This window comes from Rhamphochromis sp. 'chilingali' (genome assembly GCF_963969265.1).
Source record: "Rhamphochromis sp. 'chilingali' genome assembly, chromosome: 6".
NCBI classification, from domain to species: domain Eukaryota; kingdom Metazoa; phylum Chordata; class Actinopteri; order Cichliformes; family Cichlidae; genus Rhamphochromis; species Rhamphochromis sp. 'chilingali'.
In genome coordinates this window covers 32,505,608-32,522,796 of record NC_137933.1, presented here as the reverse complement: position 1 = coordinate 32,522,796, position 17,189 = coordinate 32,505,608, and the positions used below count along the sequence as shown (strand labels likewise).

General features: G+C 40.3%; 1 protein-coding gene across 10 annotated transcripts in view; it reads right to left on the bottom strand.

The window, feature by feature from the left end:
* Nucleotides 1-17,189, bottom strand: part of celf6 (CUGBP Elav-like family member 6) — a 159,150-nt gene that overhangs the window by 134,702 nt on the left and 7,259 nt on the right. For all 10 annotated transcript variants that reach the window (XM_080884713.1, XM_080884725.1, XM_080884719.1 and 7 more), the window contains exon 2: nt 13,323-13,405. In XM_080884713.1, coding sequence (XP_080740839.1) covers nt 13,323-13,405 — 83 coding nt within the window. The remainder of the gene's footprint in view (nt 1-13,322; nt 13,406-17,189) is intronic.

Sequence of the window (17,189 nt, the reverse complement as noted above, 5' to 3'; positions counted from 1 at the left end):
CACTCTATATACCATACACATGCTCTATAAATGATCATAGGCTGTATCCAGAAGCCTTGGATGAGACAGGAGAGCGACAGCGATGAAGCTGGTAGGTGAAACTCGCTGTCAGAGCTGTGAAGTCTCCTCAGATCTGCCCCATGTGCCTGGCCACTGTACAGACAGAAGAGACGGTTTCTACCCACACCCTTCACCTATCACAGTAACCTCTCAGAGGAGAACATACTGCAGTAATGCAATATTGATCTGAAAATGTAGTGTGTGTGTGTGAGAGAGAGAGAGAGAGAGAGGAGAGAGAGAGGGTGTTGCAGCACAGGTGTCTTTGTATTTTGATGAGCTGTATGCTCACCAGCCTTGTGTAGTTTCTTGATAAGTGATGCATTGTTTGTGCACCTGTAGAGTGTGTGTGTCTGTGTGAGTCATAGGGAGGTGACTATGGGAGTCGTGTATTAATAAGAAAAAGGTGAGGTGTTAGCGTTGGTGCTATTTCTGACACCTCACAGAGTTTTCCCAGTTTTTCAGTGGCGGGGCTGACTGAATGGAAAAAAGCAGGAGCCTGCAAACCCTCATTTTACCTTGCACCTATATCCTTTTTTTCATTATCTTGCCTGGCTATGTAGTCTAGTCTGATGAGAAAATATTATATGAGTGGTACTTCCAGTTACAATTACACCAGAAACTTGCACAGTATGGGAATGCTATCAGGAGTAATTTTCATTTGCTGACTTCCAATTGTTGTTCTAATTGTTAGCAGATTTGCTAACTCTTTCATTTGAAGCAAATCTAGTTCATTCTCTAAAATAATTTACCACCATTGAAATTTAGCATTTATTTTACTGAGGATTTCTTTTTATTTTGCTTGTTTATTGTTATTCATGTACTTTACAATTTAAAAAAGCATTTTATCCCTAGTCATTATCACCGTTTCCACCAAAGTGGTTACTGAATCAAGGTAGCAAAAGAACAAAATCGTTACTTGTCCAGTCTACCTTCCATTACACAAAGCTCAAGTAGTGTGTATTTTTTATATATAAGATAGAGAACATAGGTATCATTAAATGGTAGAAGAGAAAAATTATATTACTCCCTTAAAACTGACTGAAAGCGTTTCTTGTCTTGTAAGAACTATTTTTGCAAAAAGGTTGGAGTCTTCCCTTCAGCTGAGACAAACACTCATACCTACAGCCAATTTAAAAATCACCAATTCACCTGACATATACTTCGGACTCTATGAAGTGAGCAGAGTTTCTGCATCAGAAGCACCCCAGGCACGGGGAGCAACATTCAAACATCCACAAAGAAACTGTGACCCACAGGTTGAACCCAGAATCTTGATGCACCATCCATCTGGATATTTCTACTGTTTTCAGGTTATTAAGCATAGTTGTAGAAATTATCTTTTTCTGGCTGTGGAGGAAAATTTTAATTTCAAACTAAAAGGGTGTGTCCTATCCTGGGTGTGTCTACAAGTTTGATACTATATGATACACATTCAGGTACAGATGTTACATTTAACAGCCTTCAAGCTGTATTATACACTGAATCTCACCAGCTCACCAGATTGTGTCAGAATTCAGATTGGACTTTTTATAGCTTCACTAGAATGTTATCACACAGAGAGTTGGAGCTATTTGTTGTCACGGTCCTGGGTCTCCTGACCCAGCGTTTTTAGTTCTTTGTGATTTTTGTATTATTGTACTTGTGTGTGATTTATTCTATGGCTTCTAGTTTTGATCCCTTGCCCTTCATGTCTCTCTGTGTCCCCTCTGTTCTGTGTAATTGTGTGTCTTTGCATGTTTGAGTTTCTTGTTTTCTGTCACTCTGCATTGTGCATTATGTTCTCATGGTTGGTTTTTTGTTACTCTCTCTAGTCTAGTCTCTTGTGTTCCCAGCTGAGTATTTCCCTGTGTATTTTGGTTCTTAGACCTCTGCCTTATGGTTTATGTCTCTGTATTTCTTAGTTGCTGTCTCCACTGTGTCAAGTTCGCGTCTCTGTGTGATACTTCCTGTTTTACTTTGATGGTCCGTGTCTCATGTGAATGCGTCCTGCTTTGCTTGTCTCGTCAGTCCTGATTTCTCCCAGCTGTGCCCTCCTTCTGTGTCTCATTCCCCTCGTTACTTCCCAGTGTATTTAAACCCTGTGTTTCTCTGAGTCAGTGTCGCGTCGTCCCTCATGCTGTGTGGATCTCCCTGTGTGTCTCTCTGTGAGTTTTCCAAGTTCCCAGTTTAGATTAGTTTGTATGTTTTTTTCCCTGCCAGCAAATAAAGCTGAGTTTTGAGTTCACCTCCCTGAGTCTGTGAGTCCTGCACTTTGGGTCCAACTCCTGCCTGCCGCACAGCGATCCATGACATTTGTGATGAAATAAAAGAAACCGCTCCCCTGCAGTGATGCAAAAGCAATAATAATTTTAGGGGGAAAAAACACAAAGTGAAAGGACTTATGAGAAACGTGGCTTTCATGTTGAGAAACTATCCACAATAGAACCAGTGGTTTATGATAGTTTAGAGTTCCACTGACAAGAATACATGAAATACTTCCAAATATAACTCCCTTCATTCCAAACCAAAAAAGAAGAACATTAAATTTCCCCCCTAAATAAGCCGAAATATCTCTACATAAATGCCTTTACTTCTAAGGTCTAAAATTCAGACGAGTTCTTGCCGAAAAGGAAATATAAGAACCCTCACATGCACATCAAACAGATACAGAGAAAGTATAGTACATGGACTGAATCACAGGGGCCCACAAATAGCAGTTATTCCCAGTGCAATAAAACAGGCAGACTAACTAATGGAACCACCCACACACCAAACATACTTTTTTATCACACACCACTTTCACAAATAAGCATACACGCGCGCACACACACACACACACACACACACACACACAATCTTTTTTGTCCCAGCCCACTCATTGCTCGTTAGCTGCATCAGGGTGGTTGTTTTTGCATTGCTGCCGTGACACAGCCTGGCTGCAGCTCGCCGTATCTGCTGAGAGTGCACCACTAAAAATACTCCACTTAACAAACTCTACTGATTACAGTTTGACTTTCTAACTGTCTCCTTCTCTCTCTCCTGTCTTTAATCAGCATGTAAACAAGCACAAGGTCATTTTCTTTCTTAAACGAAATAGGGGAGATAAGAGGAGCGTGGCGTAGTTAATCCTTTGGACACGCTGATGGAGGAGTTTGTCCTGGTGATGGTCGGGTATTAATTATGCAAGAATGATTCTCTTCTAGTGGTTGTTCTCTCTCGTGATGACTCATCAGTTTATCTGTTTCGTCTTTTGCTTTATTTTATATGTTTATTTTCCATGTTCCTTGGCTGTCTTTCATCTGCTCCTCCAACAATTCCCTCCTGGAAATGTCAGTCGTTCAGTTCCCTAAGTCCTAAGGGCTGCTTCCAGATCGCCTATGTTTGAGTGTGTGTTTGTGTGTGCATGTGTGCGTGTGTCACTGTGTAAAGAGCCTTTTAAAATCAGTACAAGGCTTATACTTGTCCACGTGTGATTAACTGCAGTGTTTGATTACTCTGCCAGAGTGATTTGCTGAACTCAGAAACATCATGTTTTCTTTACCCCATGTTTTGTCTTTGAACAAATGCATGTAGATTGCCTGCCTGTTTTTGGCACATAAGGAGAAATTAAGGACAAGGCAGGATAACCAGGGAAAGCAAAGGAGAAAGGAAAGGATTTAAAGTAAAAGGCAGTCTGCTCCAACTCTAACTCCAAAAAGATTTTCAGCAAGATGAAACATCACGTTGTCTGAAACTAGAGTGAAATCTCTCGATGAACTTCTCAAACTAAAAACACGAGTTAATTAACTTTATCCACAGAATTTCTATTGACTTTTCAGTAAAATACATAAATAAAGAATCAGGCTCACATATTAATTTTTAGTTTGTTTTTGATTTCTTTCTTTCTAGCTGTTATTGCCAAACAGTCCGATCTTGATGCAACACAAACTTTGATGTTTAATTGGTTTAGAAGATGTCATATTCTAGCTTGCAGCTTAAGTAAGAGGCAGCGATCCAGTCTAAGTAAAAGACTAAAAGCATCATTTTTTGAGGTATGACAGCACCCAGGCCTCATTTCCATCCTTCTCCGCTATTTGTCAGACTTCTCCTCTTCCCCAGTGAAGCAGCAATGTTAACAATGCTGTCCCCACATTTACCAGTTCTGCCTCATTACAGCTAAAGAAGCGGATAAATTAGTGCAGGAGAGCATGCACGGCCGAGTCCAACTCCACCTGTCAGAGAGGGAAAGATAGTGAATGTGTCGAAATGGAGGAAGGGTGTGAAAAAACTGCTCAGCCTTCAGCACGTATTAAAACAAAATCTTCCCATTAAGGAAGACTCATCGCTCCAGAACCATTACCTGAGGTCTATGATTCAGTATTTTAGAAACTATATAGGGGAATCATATTTATGTCAATCATAGATTTCTATTACTAGACCTGTAATTTTCAGTCTGTCTATAGACAGTATAACATGAGTTCTATAACCTGTTTAATTTTAATCTACTGTTTTAGTATATGCATTTGTTAATAATGCATTTATCTCATGGATAATCGTGTTTCCACTCTGATTTAGAAGACTAGAATTATATTTCACAAATCTTGCTTTATTTTGGAGGAAACTTGGGAACTGCTTTCTTTCTGCTACTTTATACATAGACTCCTCTCTTGTTGCAAGAAGAACAAGAAGTTGCATTTTTTTCCAAGCTGAACAACCTGCGCCCTGACCTGTACTGCAATATACTGCGTGTTCAAGATCAAAAGGACAAATGGAGCTGGTTGTCGCCATCCTCTGAACACCAAACTCTCCTGCCCTGCAGCTTTTAAAAATCACTATCTCTCCTGCTCATCTGTCCAGTGCCTCTGGCTTACCATCTTTATGGGCTGGTTAAGGGCGCTCTTACAATCAACTATGTTTGTGCCCTGTCCACATTTGCCTGTAAAATAGCCAGGCATTCCACAATGTCCACCCGCTTGCCTGCCAGGATTAACATTTTGCACTCTCCAAGGTTGAAAATCCCATCAGATGAAACCAAATTAATTTTGCACAATATTCAGGGCCACCGGCCACATAATAGGTGACAATACCAAGTGTATCCCTCGATTGTGATTCTATTCACTCCCTAATCAGCAGGATGGCTGCGTATGGTGCAGCAGCGTAGTAAATGCTTTCATCCCAGGGGGATAAGAAAAACAATGGCCCTTTTTAATTTCTTTTCTAAAGCGGGCAGTAGAAAGAAAATGATATAGACGTAATATAGACGTGCGGAGGGCGGTGAAAGAGGCGAAGCAGCGCTACGGGAGGAAACTAGAGTCACAACTCCAACAGAGTGACTCTAGGAGCCTGTGGCGGGGACTAAGGACAATAACGGACTATAAAGCACCAACAACCGGTATGACGAACGCGGCCGTGACTCTGGCAGACGAGCTGAACACTTTCTATGCTCGCTTCGAGGCTGCAGCTAAGGTCTCCAACAATGCTAGTGTTAGCGGCGCTAACGGCTGCAGACAGGAAGATACTGCCAGCACCGGAAACGTGCTCGTCATCTCCGAGCATGAAGTAAGGAGAGCCTTCAAGAGAGTGAACACCAGGAAAGCAGCAGGACCAGACGGCATCCCAGGTCGTATCCTAAGAGACTGCGCATACCAGCTAGCTCCTGTGTTCACTGAGATATTCAACATCTCTTTATCTCAGTCGGTGATCCCCACATGCTTCAAAGAGTCCATCATTGTTCCTGTCCCGAAGAAACCCCACCCTGCTTCTCTCAATGACTATCGCCCTGTAGCCCTCACCTCAGTAGTGATGAAGTGCTTTGAACGCCTGGTCAGAGACTTCATCATTTCTTCACTACCAGACACACTGGACCCACTACAGTTCGCTTACCGTCCAAATCGTTCCACAGACGATGCCATCTCTCATCTCCTCCACACATCACTCACTCACTTGGACACTAGAAGGGGGAATTATGTTAAAATGCTCTTCATAGACTACAGCTCTGCATTTAACACCATAATTCCCTCCACACTCACCACCAAGCTGGAGCATCTGGGACTCAGCTCATCTATGTGTCAGTGGATCTCCAACTTCCTAACTGGCAGACCACAGGCAGTAAGGATGGGCGGACATGTCTCAGCCTCCACCACTCTCAGCACTGGAGCCCCCCAGGGGTGTGTTCTGAGCCCCCTGCTGTACTCTTTGTACACATATGACTGTGTGGCCACTACCAGCTCCACCACCATCATCAAGTTTGCTGACGACACCGTCGTGGTGGGCCTGATCTCTGATAACAACGAGACGGCCTACCTGAAGGAGATTAGGAATCTGGAGAACTGGTGCCAGAGGAACAACCTCCTTCTAAACGTCAGTAAGACAAAGGAGCTGATAGTGGACTTCAGCACTAAGCAGGAGAGGAACTACCAGACCCCCGTCATCAACGAGTGCCCAGTGGAGAGAGTGGACAGCTTCAAATACCTCGGAGTTCACATCACGCAGGACCTGTCATGGTCCTGTCACATCAACACCGTGGTGAAAAAGGCCCGACAGCGTCTCTACCACCTCAGATGCTTGAGAGACTTCCAACTGCCCTCCAAGGTGCTCAGGAACTTTTACTCGTGCACCATAGAGAGCATCCTGGCGGGAAACATCTTAACCTGGTTCGGGAACAGCACCATGCAGGACAGACGAGCTCTACAGAGGGTTGTGCGGTCAGCTGAGCGCACCATCCGCTCCGAGCTCCCTGACCTGCACTCAATCTACAGCAGGCGGTGCCGGACCAAGGCCAGGAAGATCGTGAAGGACCTCAGCCATCCCAACAACAGACTGTTCTCTCTGTTGAGGTCAGGAAAGCGATTCCGCTCCCTGAAGACCAACACAGAGAGACTGAGGAGGAGCTTCTTCCCGCAGGCGATACGGTCTCTCAATCACACCACCACACAGTACTGACCCACACATACAGTTCTTACACACACACTGGACTTTCTGGACTTTGGTTTTGCACAACACTGGTCACTATATTCTTCATTTCCGGTTAATACTTGTACAGCTGCTGTTATTGTGTATATATTTATTTATATTTAGATTTCTTCATACATTCTTATATAGTTCTATATTGTGTATTGTGTATTTTGTTGTACAGTTATTTTATTTTCAACTTTAATTTATATATTTATCTTTATCTTATTCTTCCCAGTTAAATTTACCCTTCATTCTAATTTGTGTTGTACAGTTATTTCATTTTTAACCTTAATTTATATTCTATTCCTTCCTAGTTAAATTTACCCTTTTTAATTTTTCATATTTATTTCCTATCTTATTCATAGCCTTTTCCTTTTTTGTTTTCTTTAGGTCACGAGCAGTTGTCCAAGCATTTCACTACATATCGTACTGTGTATGACTGTGTACGTGACAAATAAAATTTGAATTTGAATTTGAATTTGAATTTGAATTTGAATTTGAATTTAATTGATGATGAGGAGAGTAAGGGGAGCCTTAGCAGAAGACTCATGCAGAAGACTCACGTCCAGTGGCCAGACCTTTTTTTTTTATTTTGTGCTTTATAATGGTAACTGCTCAGGGGCACTGGAGGTTGACAAATCTGGCACAGAGGACAAATTGATCGGCAACAGAACACAATTTGTCCCATTAAAAGAATGGGTAAAGCCCTGTGTGGCCTGAGTAATTAGTTTAAACTGTAACATTTCAGTCCAGGAGTGGACCTGTTGGAAAGGGGCTCAGCGCGTCTGCTGATAAGACACTTTAACACTCCAAATATACACGCAACACACTACTGGAATATTCCTCATAAATCCATTACTACTGAATAATTTTTTGTTTTGTTTTCATAAATGACAATATGAGTATCCACATATGTGCATAACTTGTGTCTCTTGCTAAATTTCCTACTAACTTTCCAGTAAAAAGAAAAAAAAAAGTAGTAATAACAAAATTACAGGAAACGCATCTCTTTTTTTTCTTATGTTCAAACTCACTGCCCATGTAAGGTATGTGTGATTTTGTTAGGATGAAAAAAAATCCAGTTGCTCATTCTCAGCATGCACTGAGACTCAGACAGAGACATACGGCTAGTGTATGGTGGGCACGTCTGTGGTGTGACGTGGGGAGAGAGTGTGTCAAAAACACGGATGCGCTGATCCATGGCCCCATGGCGGTGTGCTTAGTGACACATAATACTGGTATTGCACAATCTGCTCCTGACCCATTTTTGTGTGACACATAACTTTTCATGCATAGAAGGAGAAAGAAATACAAGAAAATCAAGGATCTTTCTATCCACTTTGGCGGAAGTTGATACCTCAAAGCTTACCCTTTCATATTTGAAGTGAAACACTTCTGAATGAGTTTGTAACTGTTTTCATATCTTCTCCACTGTTGTGCTTGGTTGCCTTGTCAATACAGGAGGCTGATGCTGCTGGTACTTTCACTCAGAAACCAAGAAATGAGGATTCTTCAGCTGAAAATTGTAAGCAAATAACAAGTGCTATGTAGGGGTCCGACCCCACCGTCCCATAGTTAATACATATATATTCTACAAGTTCACATTGTTACGACTGTTGTTGTAATTATAATATGTAAATTTGAGTGTGCAGGTGCTCCTCCGTGATTGGTGCATCCAGGGTGGATGGATCGTACTGACTGACTAACGACCGGGAGGCAGCGCATAAGAAGACACAGTCAGGGACTGCCAGGTCATTCATCCTCGGCCCAACCCAACCAGCAGACCGTGTGTTTCACTATGTTGGTTTAATGTAGGAGCATGTAGGGGTGGTCCGCCGTTTTGTTTGATTAGTTTCCTCCTGTTTTTGTTAGGTAGGGAGGAAAGTAATTGTCGTTTGGTTTAGTTCTTTTGACTAGGTAAGTTGTATTTACTCCTGAGATAGGCTACTTTTTGTTTGTTGTTTTGGCCTTGGGTTCACCCCGAAGTTATAATTCGCTCCCTTCCTTTGTTTAAATTCACTCATTGTAAATAATTCCCTGTCACAAAGTATTCATTGTGTGACGTGCTGCTTGGGGTTGGACGGGGATGGATGACCCTTTATGTTGTGGTCTGGCCGCGCCTAGACGGGCCATAACAACATACAGTAAAGGGAAAACAGTAGTGAGTGTGATAGGAAAATGAATGGTGAAATGAACAAGAAACAGAGATATTTTTTTGCCTAGAAGTTTTTAATTGGCATTTGGGCTTCAGTCGCACCCAATTAGCAGGCTTGTTACATGTGAACACTAAGAGCTAATTGGCCTTATAGGTGAAAGGAGCACTGCCCTAAAAGGAGAGCACAAGGCTCACTTGAAAATTCATAGTTCCAGTAGGACTATGTTGGAAGGCTATTTGGCAAAAAGTTGTAAATAACACTCTGCTCCTGCAAGTATTATTTATACTTCCTTGCAGCCTTTATTGCCAGATGCATAACAAAGACAGAATCATGGCCGCTATAAGCTTTATGGGCAATCAGAGAAAAGTATTTGGTCATCAGCATTTTTTTCTGTAATCAACAATTCACCTGTCAACAAAAATTGCATTGATTTAAAAAAAAAAAAAAAAAGAAAGTCTTGAACTATATTTTAACAGTGTAGAAATCTTCTAGGAGTCAATCAGATCTGAAGGGAAATATCCCAAATGTTGTTACCCTATTAAATGGCCGTTCTCAGTTGCATTAACTTCAATAGATATGACTAAGAGAAAGATGTCCAAATTACAAAGATGACCACTGGCCTTCTTTGTATAACTGCATGTAAAATTTACACAGGCATTGCCTACCCAAAGCCTCTAAAAGACTCACTAATAATCTGTTGTCCTAACTTACTGCCTCAAGTAGACGTGAAGAGAAAGGTTCTGTGTGACAAATTAAACTTAAACTGCTATCTTTTCCAAAGACTAACCAGACGATTTTGGTGACCAAACAAACCAAAGAAATAAAAACTGCAAAGCACTACAATTTGGCATCACCACCATAAGGTAATAACAGCCTGTTGAGACTGATGGTGGTGTAGGTGATCTCGTATAATTCATTGGCATAATAACAACTGATAACAAAGAATTAATGGGATAATAACACTGGACTTATGTAAACATAATCATTCACAGGAATAGCCTAACCGGTCTACATTCAGTACTATCCTGCCTTATACTGAGGAATATGCCGCATGTAAGTGCAAATACAACAGCACAATGAGCTCACCAAGGGCAAGAGACTCAATCTCTGATTACATTTACTATACAAACTGTAACAGCAGGATCTGTTGCACAGGACATCAAGAGCTCATTATGCTCTTTACATGCAATTAATCAAACAATATAAACAAAGATCCCTTTAGCCATAGATGACAGAGCCCGATTCCCCAGTGGCAACTGATGTACAGTGAACACTACAAAACTTTTTTTTTGAAAAATGTAAAAGTCATCGTTAATCTTAATGTGATAGTGGTGATACTATGCAATATAATCTGTTCCTCCTGCCTGTTCACACTGTTACCTATAATCTTCTCATGCTGAAAAATGCAAAGAATGTAGTGGCATGAAAATATCTGGACTTTTCTTGTAAAATAAAAGAAATATGTTGTGTGGTAAGATAACAGCGCATTTAGGACAAGTATGCATTTTGTTATCTTTGTAAATATCCATTACCCCTTTAAATTAATAAATGGGCTTTTAAGTTTACAACACGTGTTGGGAAAGCCAGCCAAGTCTATAGCGTCCACTGCAGCAATCGGCTATAATAAAACAGTTATTGATAATATTTACTCAGTCTTCTTCATGAATTATGCCTGCGACATTACCTAGTCAATGTTGTCTTTCTGTTTTCTTTTTCTTTCAGCTAATCATCCTTGAGCAAATCATAATGTAGCCAATAAAAGCAATAAAAGGAGAACTCAAGGACTCATTAAGAACTGGGAAGCTCTTGTGACCTGTGCGCTCTGTTCACTTGGGACTGTTCACAGGTTCACAGATGCAGATGCCTAAAAGACTCAAATTATGCTCACAATGTTCTGGCTTCATTTTTTAATATTGTTTTTTAGTTTGCTTGCTGATTTTGTTATTTGTGTGTTTTTCTAATCATGCAGAATTTTACAGAGAAGTATATTCACTTTTAGATCTAAATAAGGAAGCCAACCAAAGACTTGGCAATGCAGACTATACACTGCAAACTATACACATCTATAAAAATAGATTAACATAATTAATTAGGTTCATGGCTGTCAGGTCACATTTCAAAATAACAATGCAGTGGTTCCTCTTGCAAGTGTCATTTAACTAAATTATAAGCTTCAATATCTACACTATTTGTCCCATATCCATCCCTGTGAGATAGAGAGTAAATTGACTGGTTCTTATATAGTGCTTTTCTACTCTATTAGAGCACTCAAAGTGCTTTACAACTACAACAGCCATTCACCCATTCGCCCAAGCACTATTAATATAACATCCACAGTCACATTCTAATGGATTCGGGGTAACTCAGGGTTCAGTATTTTACTCAAAGACACTTTAACATGACATGCTGAGTAGTCTATCAAGCCTCCGATCAGCAGATGACCCTGAGTCACAGCTACCTTTTTTAAGCCACATGTCTCATATGAACAAATTTACATTTGGTTACCTGACAGTAACATAGCCACTGCTGAAATGAGCAATCATGGCTGTAGCACTGTGGTGAGACGCCACTAAAATGGCAGCATTATACAACTGGGCATCTCAAACCATCAGGCCATGACAGTGACAATGAGGCTTGTCCAGAAGTGTCACCTCTCCCAGCCTCTGTCTGTCTTTGTTTCTCTTGCATTATTATTTCCACCATTGTCTCTTTCCCTATATCTCTCTCACTTTATGTGTCTCATACACACATGGGCACACACACACACATGCACAGAGAGAGAGAGGCAAAGACAGGGAGAAAGAGAGCGAGAGAGAGGAAAAGACAGAACGTCTTTATTAGTCCTCTGTATGCAGTCTGTGCTCAGCCTGAGATTGCAGGACTGACCCCTCACTGTGAGCTGCACAGGGGAAATGTTTACTCAAACCCCAAAGAACATGCCATTAACCTCTTTCTAGATAGAAGACAAACAATAATGTCCCTCCATGAGGGCAATAAAGACAGAACACCTATCCAGGACCATCATGACAATCATCTCATTATGAAGCTGCGGGAGGTGGTAAGGAGCCAGGGAGCCCGGTCTCCCAGGGATACTTTCTCTACAGTATACCAGTGTGTCTAACATTCAGTAAGGTATTTATGATATGCAGTCAAGCGCAAACAAATTGTTAACCCAACAGAGTTAAACCATTGCAAGCCTGACCCAAATGCTACAACTACTGCTTCCCCCCAACTTGATAAACCATTCATTTTGCTTACTTTCTTCCACCTTTCCTTATTGTGTCATCTCCTATAGTGTCTCTTTACCTCTTTTTCTCCCTAGAGATTGAGACGACAATCCTTGGGCTCTGATTAAAGCCCCAACCTGGGAGGACATTTTAGTGTTGAAAGTAAATGAGGGGGGGGGGAGTCTTCTTCTTAGGAACACGCAAGCATAATTCAGTCACACCTTGATATGTGTGAGTCAAAGTCCCCTTGCACGCATCAAATAAAGAAAGACACCACAAGCTCACACTCATCCCAGATTGAGGGTCTCCTCCTGGGTAGGCTTAAGAGCCCACTACTGGGTACCGTTTACCTGTGTCGTTTGAAGAGCCCATTATTTTAATTGAAAAAGTTACCTGCCCGCCAAAGGCAAACAGTGAAAAAAAAATGTGAGGAGAATTAAAACAAAAACACCAGATGGTGATATACATGATAAAAATGATTGTTTATACTTACTGTTTGATTATATGTGATAATGAGAGTGGGATTCCTCAAGGCAATTATTGTCTGTGGCAGCCATATTGTGAGAGGACAAGAGAAGGACGGCACGGGCTGGTATGAAGAAGCGCTTATCAAATATCTCCGGCGGGGTGATTAGTGTAATAAGACACTGCAAGGTGAGATAGGCCACTCACACTCTTTTAGTATGTCTGTGCAAGTTTGCGTGTGTAATTAAGCGAAAAAGAATGGGTGTTAGAATGAGCAAGAAACAGAGCCTAAGAGGGAGTCTGAGAAAGTATGAGCGACTCCCTTCATCTGTTTTCCATATCTGCGTGTGTCTCTGTGTCTTAATGTATACCCTGTCCCCATGTGCCTTACTCTGGTGGTGTGTGTGTGTGATATAATTCCTATGTTAATGCAGGTTCCCATGCCAGGCTGGCTGCCCCAAGGGCTATAGCCTATGACAGAGGGCAGATTGGGGGCACTTACCCCTGGCAGAGTCTTCTGTTCATGGAGGGCGCTCTGGGCCTTCAGTGCTGACTCTCTGGCACAGTATGTTAGAAAGGCACATCCTGCAGTATCAGGAGACAGGAGAAAGAAAAGCTTATTACACACCACTGTTAATGTTTAATGAAAGGAAGGGGGGAATTACAGTAACAGAGAGTTTTCAGATTTAAAGTGCACATGTAATTGCAAGTTATGTTTTTTATTGTACTTAACTGTCTTGAGAGATCAAAACACAAACTAAAAGCTAAAATCATATGTCATTGTGGTGATTTAAACTTTTTGTGCATGTCAAACATTTGATTATATTGCTATATATTACATTAAATAATATTCAAATATGATTAAATGCATAAACTACAAAAGAAATCCATCTCATTCATCACTTAAAACACCCTAGAAGAGATTGGTAACACATTTGTCTGTAGAGACCCAGTTTCATTCTTTTGCTCTTTTACAAATGTGCTGGTTCAGTACCCAACCAGTAACAGCTTCCAGAGTGTGAGGGTTCAACTGAAAATAACATAGTGACCAGGTTATATCACCGACTTTGTCACTCTCTTTTCTCTCTTTGTCTGTGATATGGATGAACCAAAGCTGGAGTTTGATGAGTTTGTTTCACTAAGGGTGGAGTTGAGGTAGACACACAAGTACAGCAGAGAGCCAAGAGAGGACAAAATTGAGCGAGCACTTCAGCTGTATGCAAACAAAATCTGGAGAGTCACCTTTCCTTGATTCTCTTCTTTGTTCTTGTGAATACTTTTCAAAGTTTTCACTGTTGACTTTACAAATAGGAATGACAATTGTTTCATAGTACAGTACACCTCTGAAAGGAGAACACTTGACTTGTATAAAGTCATTCAAGGTGAGCAGAAAAAATGCTTTGCATACAAAAGTGAACAGAGATTTGTTACAAAATGTAACTTAAATACAGATCAGCTTTTAATTGGATAACTCAACTGTAGTCGCGTTGTGAACAGGTGACACCAGCGTAGCGCCTAAGTTTCAGTGTGTAAATGTTACAAATAATTTAAAAATTCGCAGGAGTAGTTTCATTGAATATATGGCAAAAATATGACACCTAATATAAGACTTACCATGTTATTATATTAAAATAGAATTCATATATCCTGACAGTTAAAATGTAGCACTCTAAATTAAGCAGTTCTATATCCTTGGACTCATTAAATGCTGAGAAGATTAAAACTTTACTTTTTTATGTGACAACCCCTTTGGATTAGATTTAGTGAACTTATGTCATCAATGTTTATGTCAATAGAATGTCTGCCACGTGGCTTGTGTTTTTTAGTGTTTTCATCTAATTCATCCATTATTGCCCCATTTTAATTATGACAAAGTACACAGGACTAAGCAAAACAAAACGGCAACATTGTTAATGTGCATGTGTAATGTGCAAAGTAAAAAAAAACAATTGCATAGAAGTAATGCTTTCTAATAGTAAATGACCACTTTCATAGCTACTGAAGCCCACAACAGAGTCCGTACATTTAAGGTGACAAGTGATTATAAAACTCTGACAATGAGCTGGAACTGTAACACATATTTGTGGATACTTTTGAGTCAGAAAATTCAGGAAAACAGAATATAAATAAATAGTAACTAGTAAGTAAGTCTCCTAAAAAATGTGACAGCTTTCATTAAAGGGTAAGTTGTTGCTCTGTTACGCGCTTGGCAGAGCTGACAATGGGTGACCCCCGTTCAGAAGAGGTTTTGCACTGTGCAGCATAATTTCTCATTACTACATGTCACACCTACTGCCAAGGATCCCCATGGGAGAAGACACACACATACACTCACACACACACCTACACATACAGATGATACCCGGCATGCCTAGCACCCATCATCCCCAAAAGCCAGAAACACACTCTGGCACCCAGCCAAGAGAGCTCCCTTTCACGACAACCTTCACCCACCTCCACAACTAGGTGGTTACTCAAGAGGAAAAATCACCTAAACGACACTGATGAAACAGCATGCCACACAGCAAAGCAGAAAAGTTTGGGAGCCTGGGGAAACACTCTTCACCCTTTATGGCATTACAAAACTGTGGAACATGAGTTGAGGACTCCTGGGGGGAACGTCCTGGCAAAGGCTTATGGGACTTGCAGGCTCGTGCTGATATTCTTCTATCGGTGCCATGCCATCTTTGACGTAGTTTTTAGTGCACATTTTTTCAGGAGAATGGCATAATTTTTATCTTGATGTTATATCCCCACAAATCAGTGAATCAGTGATGCAGCTGTAAAAATCTATAACTAAGGTCTTTTAATGTCAACATTTTAACAGACATTTAATTTACTTATTGTTTAGCTTTGTGTGAAATAGCTTAACTCCACACTTCAGCATATGTTAATAACTAAGTAAATGTATACACGTGCTGTTATTAAATGCAATTTAATAGAAATGACTTTGTTATACTTTGGTTCCCAAAAAGTTCCCAAAAAGCTGATTCTGTTCATCTGGAAGTAGCGTTTTTAGTGGGAGGAACATTTTTGTCACTCATCCAAGTGGCTTCTTCAGTTTTGTACTTTGGTTGGTTTTTGTTATAAGATAGTATAGAAATCATTACAGTTTCTGGAAAATGTTTTTGGTTTACGTCACAACATTTATTTTGCAAAATATCTCTATAACACAGCATTGTTCTCTTCATGTCTTTATTATCTTTTATAATGATTATAATAAATTCATATATTAATTAAGGTGCAATATCAGAATGCTAACACTGATTACATTAATATTAAATGTCTACACGTTAATGTATCAGTGCATTAATATTGATCATATATTATTGAGTATCATTTGAGGCTTTCCCGCAGTATTAATACTTAATAAATATTACATAATATATATGGAAAAATAATGCATTTAAATCTAAATAACAATCATATTAATGCTATTGTTTAAGTAATTGTGTACTTATATTATATTGTTGTTGCTTTACTGAAATAAAATTTAAAATGTGGAACTTTACTAGTACACCTGTAGTAATTAGGGGTGCAACAATACACAAAATTCACGGTTCGGTTCGATACTTTGGTGTCACGGTTCAATATTTTTTCGATACAAAAAAATGTTCATGCCTTTTTAATTTATCATTTATTAAAATTATAAATATATATTTTAACTCAAAAGTACAGTTTTTAAATGTAATGTTGCTGAAACAACAAAATAAAAAAAATAAATCTATCTGATTGAGAAATCACTCAAAGAGAGTTTATTACAGAGAAATGGCTCTTTCCAAAATAAAAGCTATACTATACGCTTTTTCTGGGGTATACTCTCAGCAGCATATTAAACATATCAGGTCCCCATAAGGAGAATCATGTGCTAACGGATGTCTAAATGACTCAGGTAAAGTTTGTCGCATGCGTGCTTGTTGTTTTTGTCTGCTTCCACTTGTCTTTGCACTAGGATGATGTCAGCGTGAATGTGCAGTCATATTCGTTGTGTTCCCACTAGTGCTGTCAGCGTAAATCTCGTTAAAATGACATTAACGCCATAACGCGGCAAATCTCCGATGGCCCCGTGCTTGGGGCTGGACAGCGTCAACACAAGCTAACTGCGCTAACGCACTAGTTCCCACAAATTGAGCATTGCGTTGCACATCCGACACACTGTTTTACTTTTGTCCATGATGCGCTTACCTTCAGGGTCATACTTCACATGAAAACCAAGATAGTTCCAAACGCCAGATCTGAATGAGGGTGGGGGAGGTTCAATTTTGGGTTGCGTTGAGGCATTTGCCATGTTGCAACGAGCTTAGCTTCTGTCTTGCTAGCTTGCGCTGCGCTCAGTGGATCTGCACTCCACAGTGCAGCCTAGGCGGAA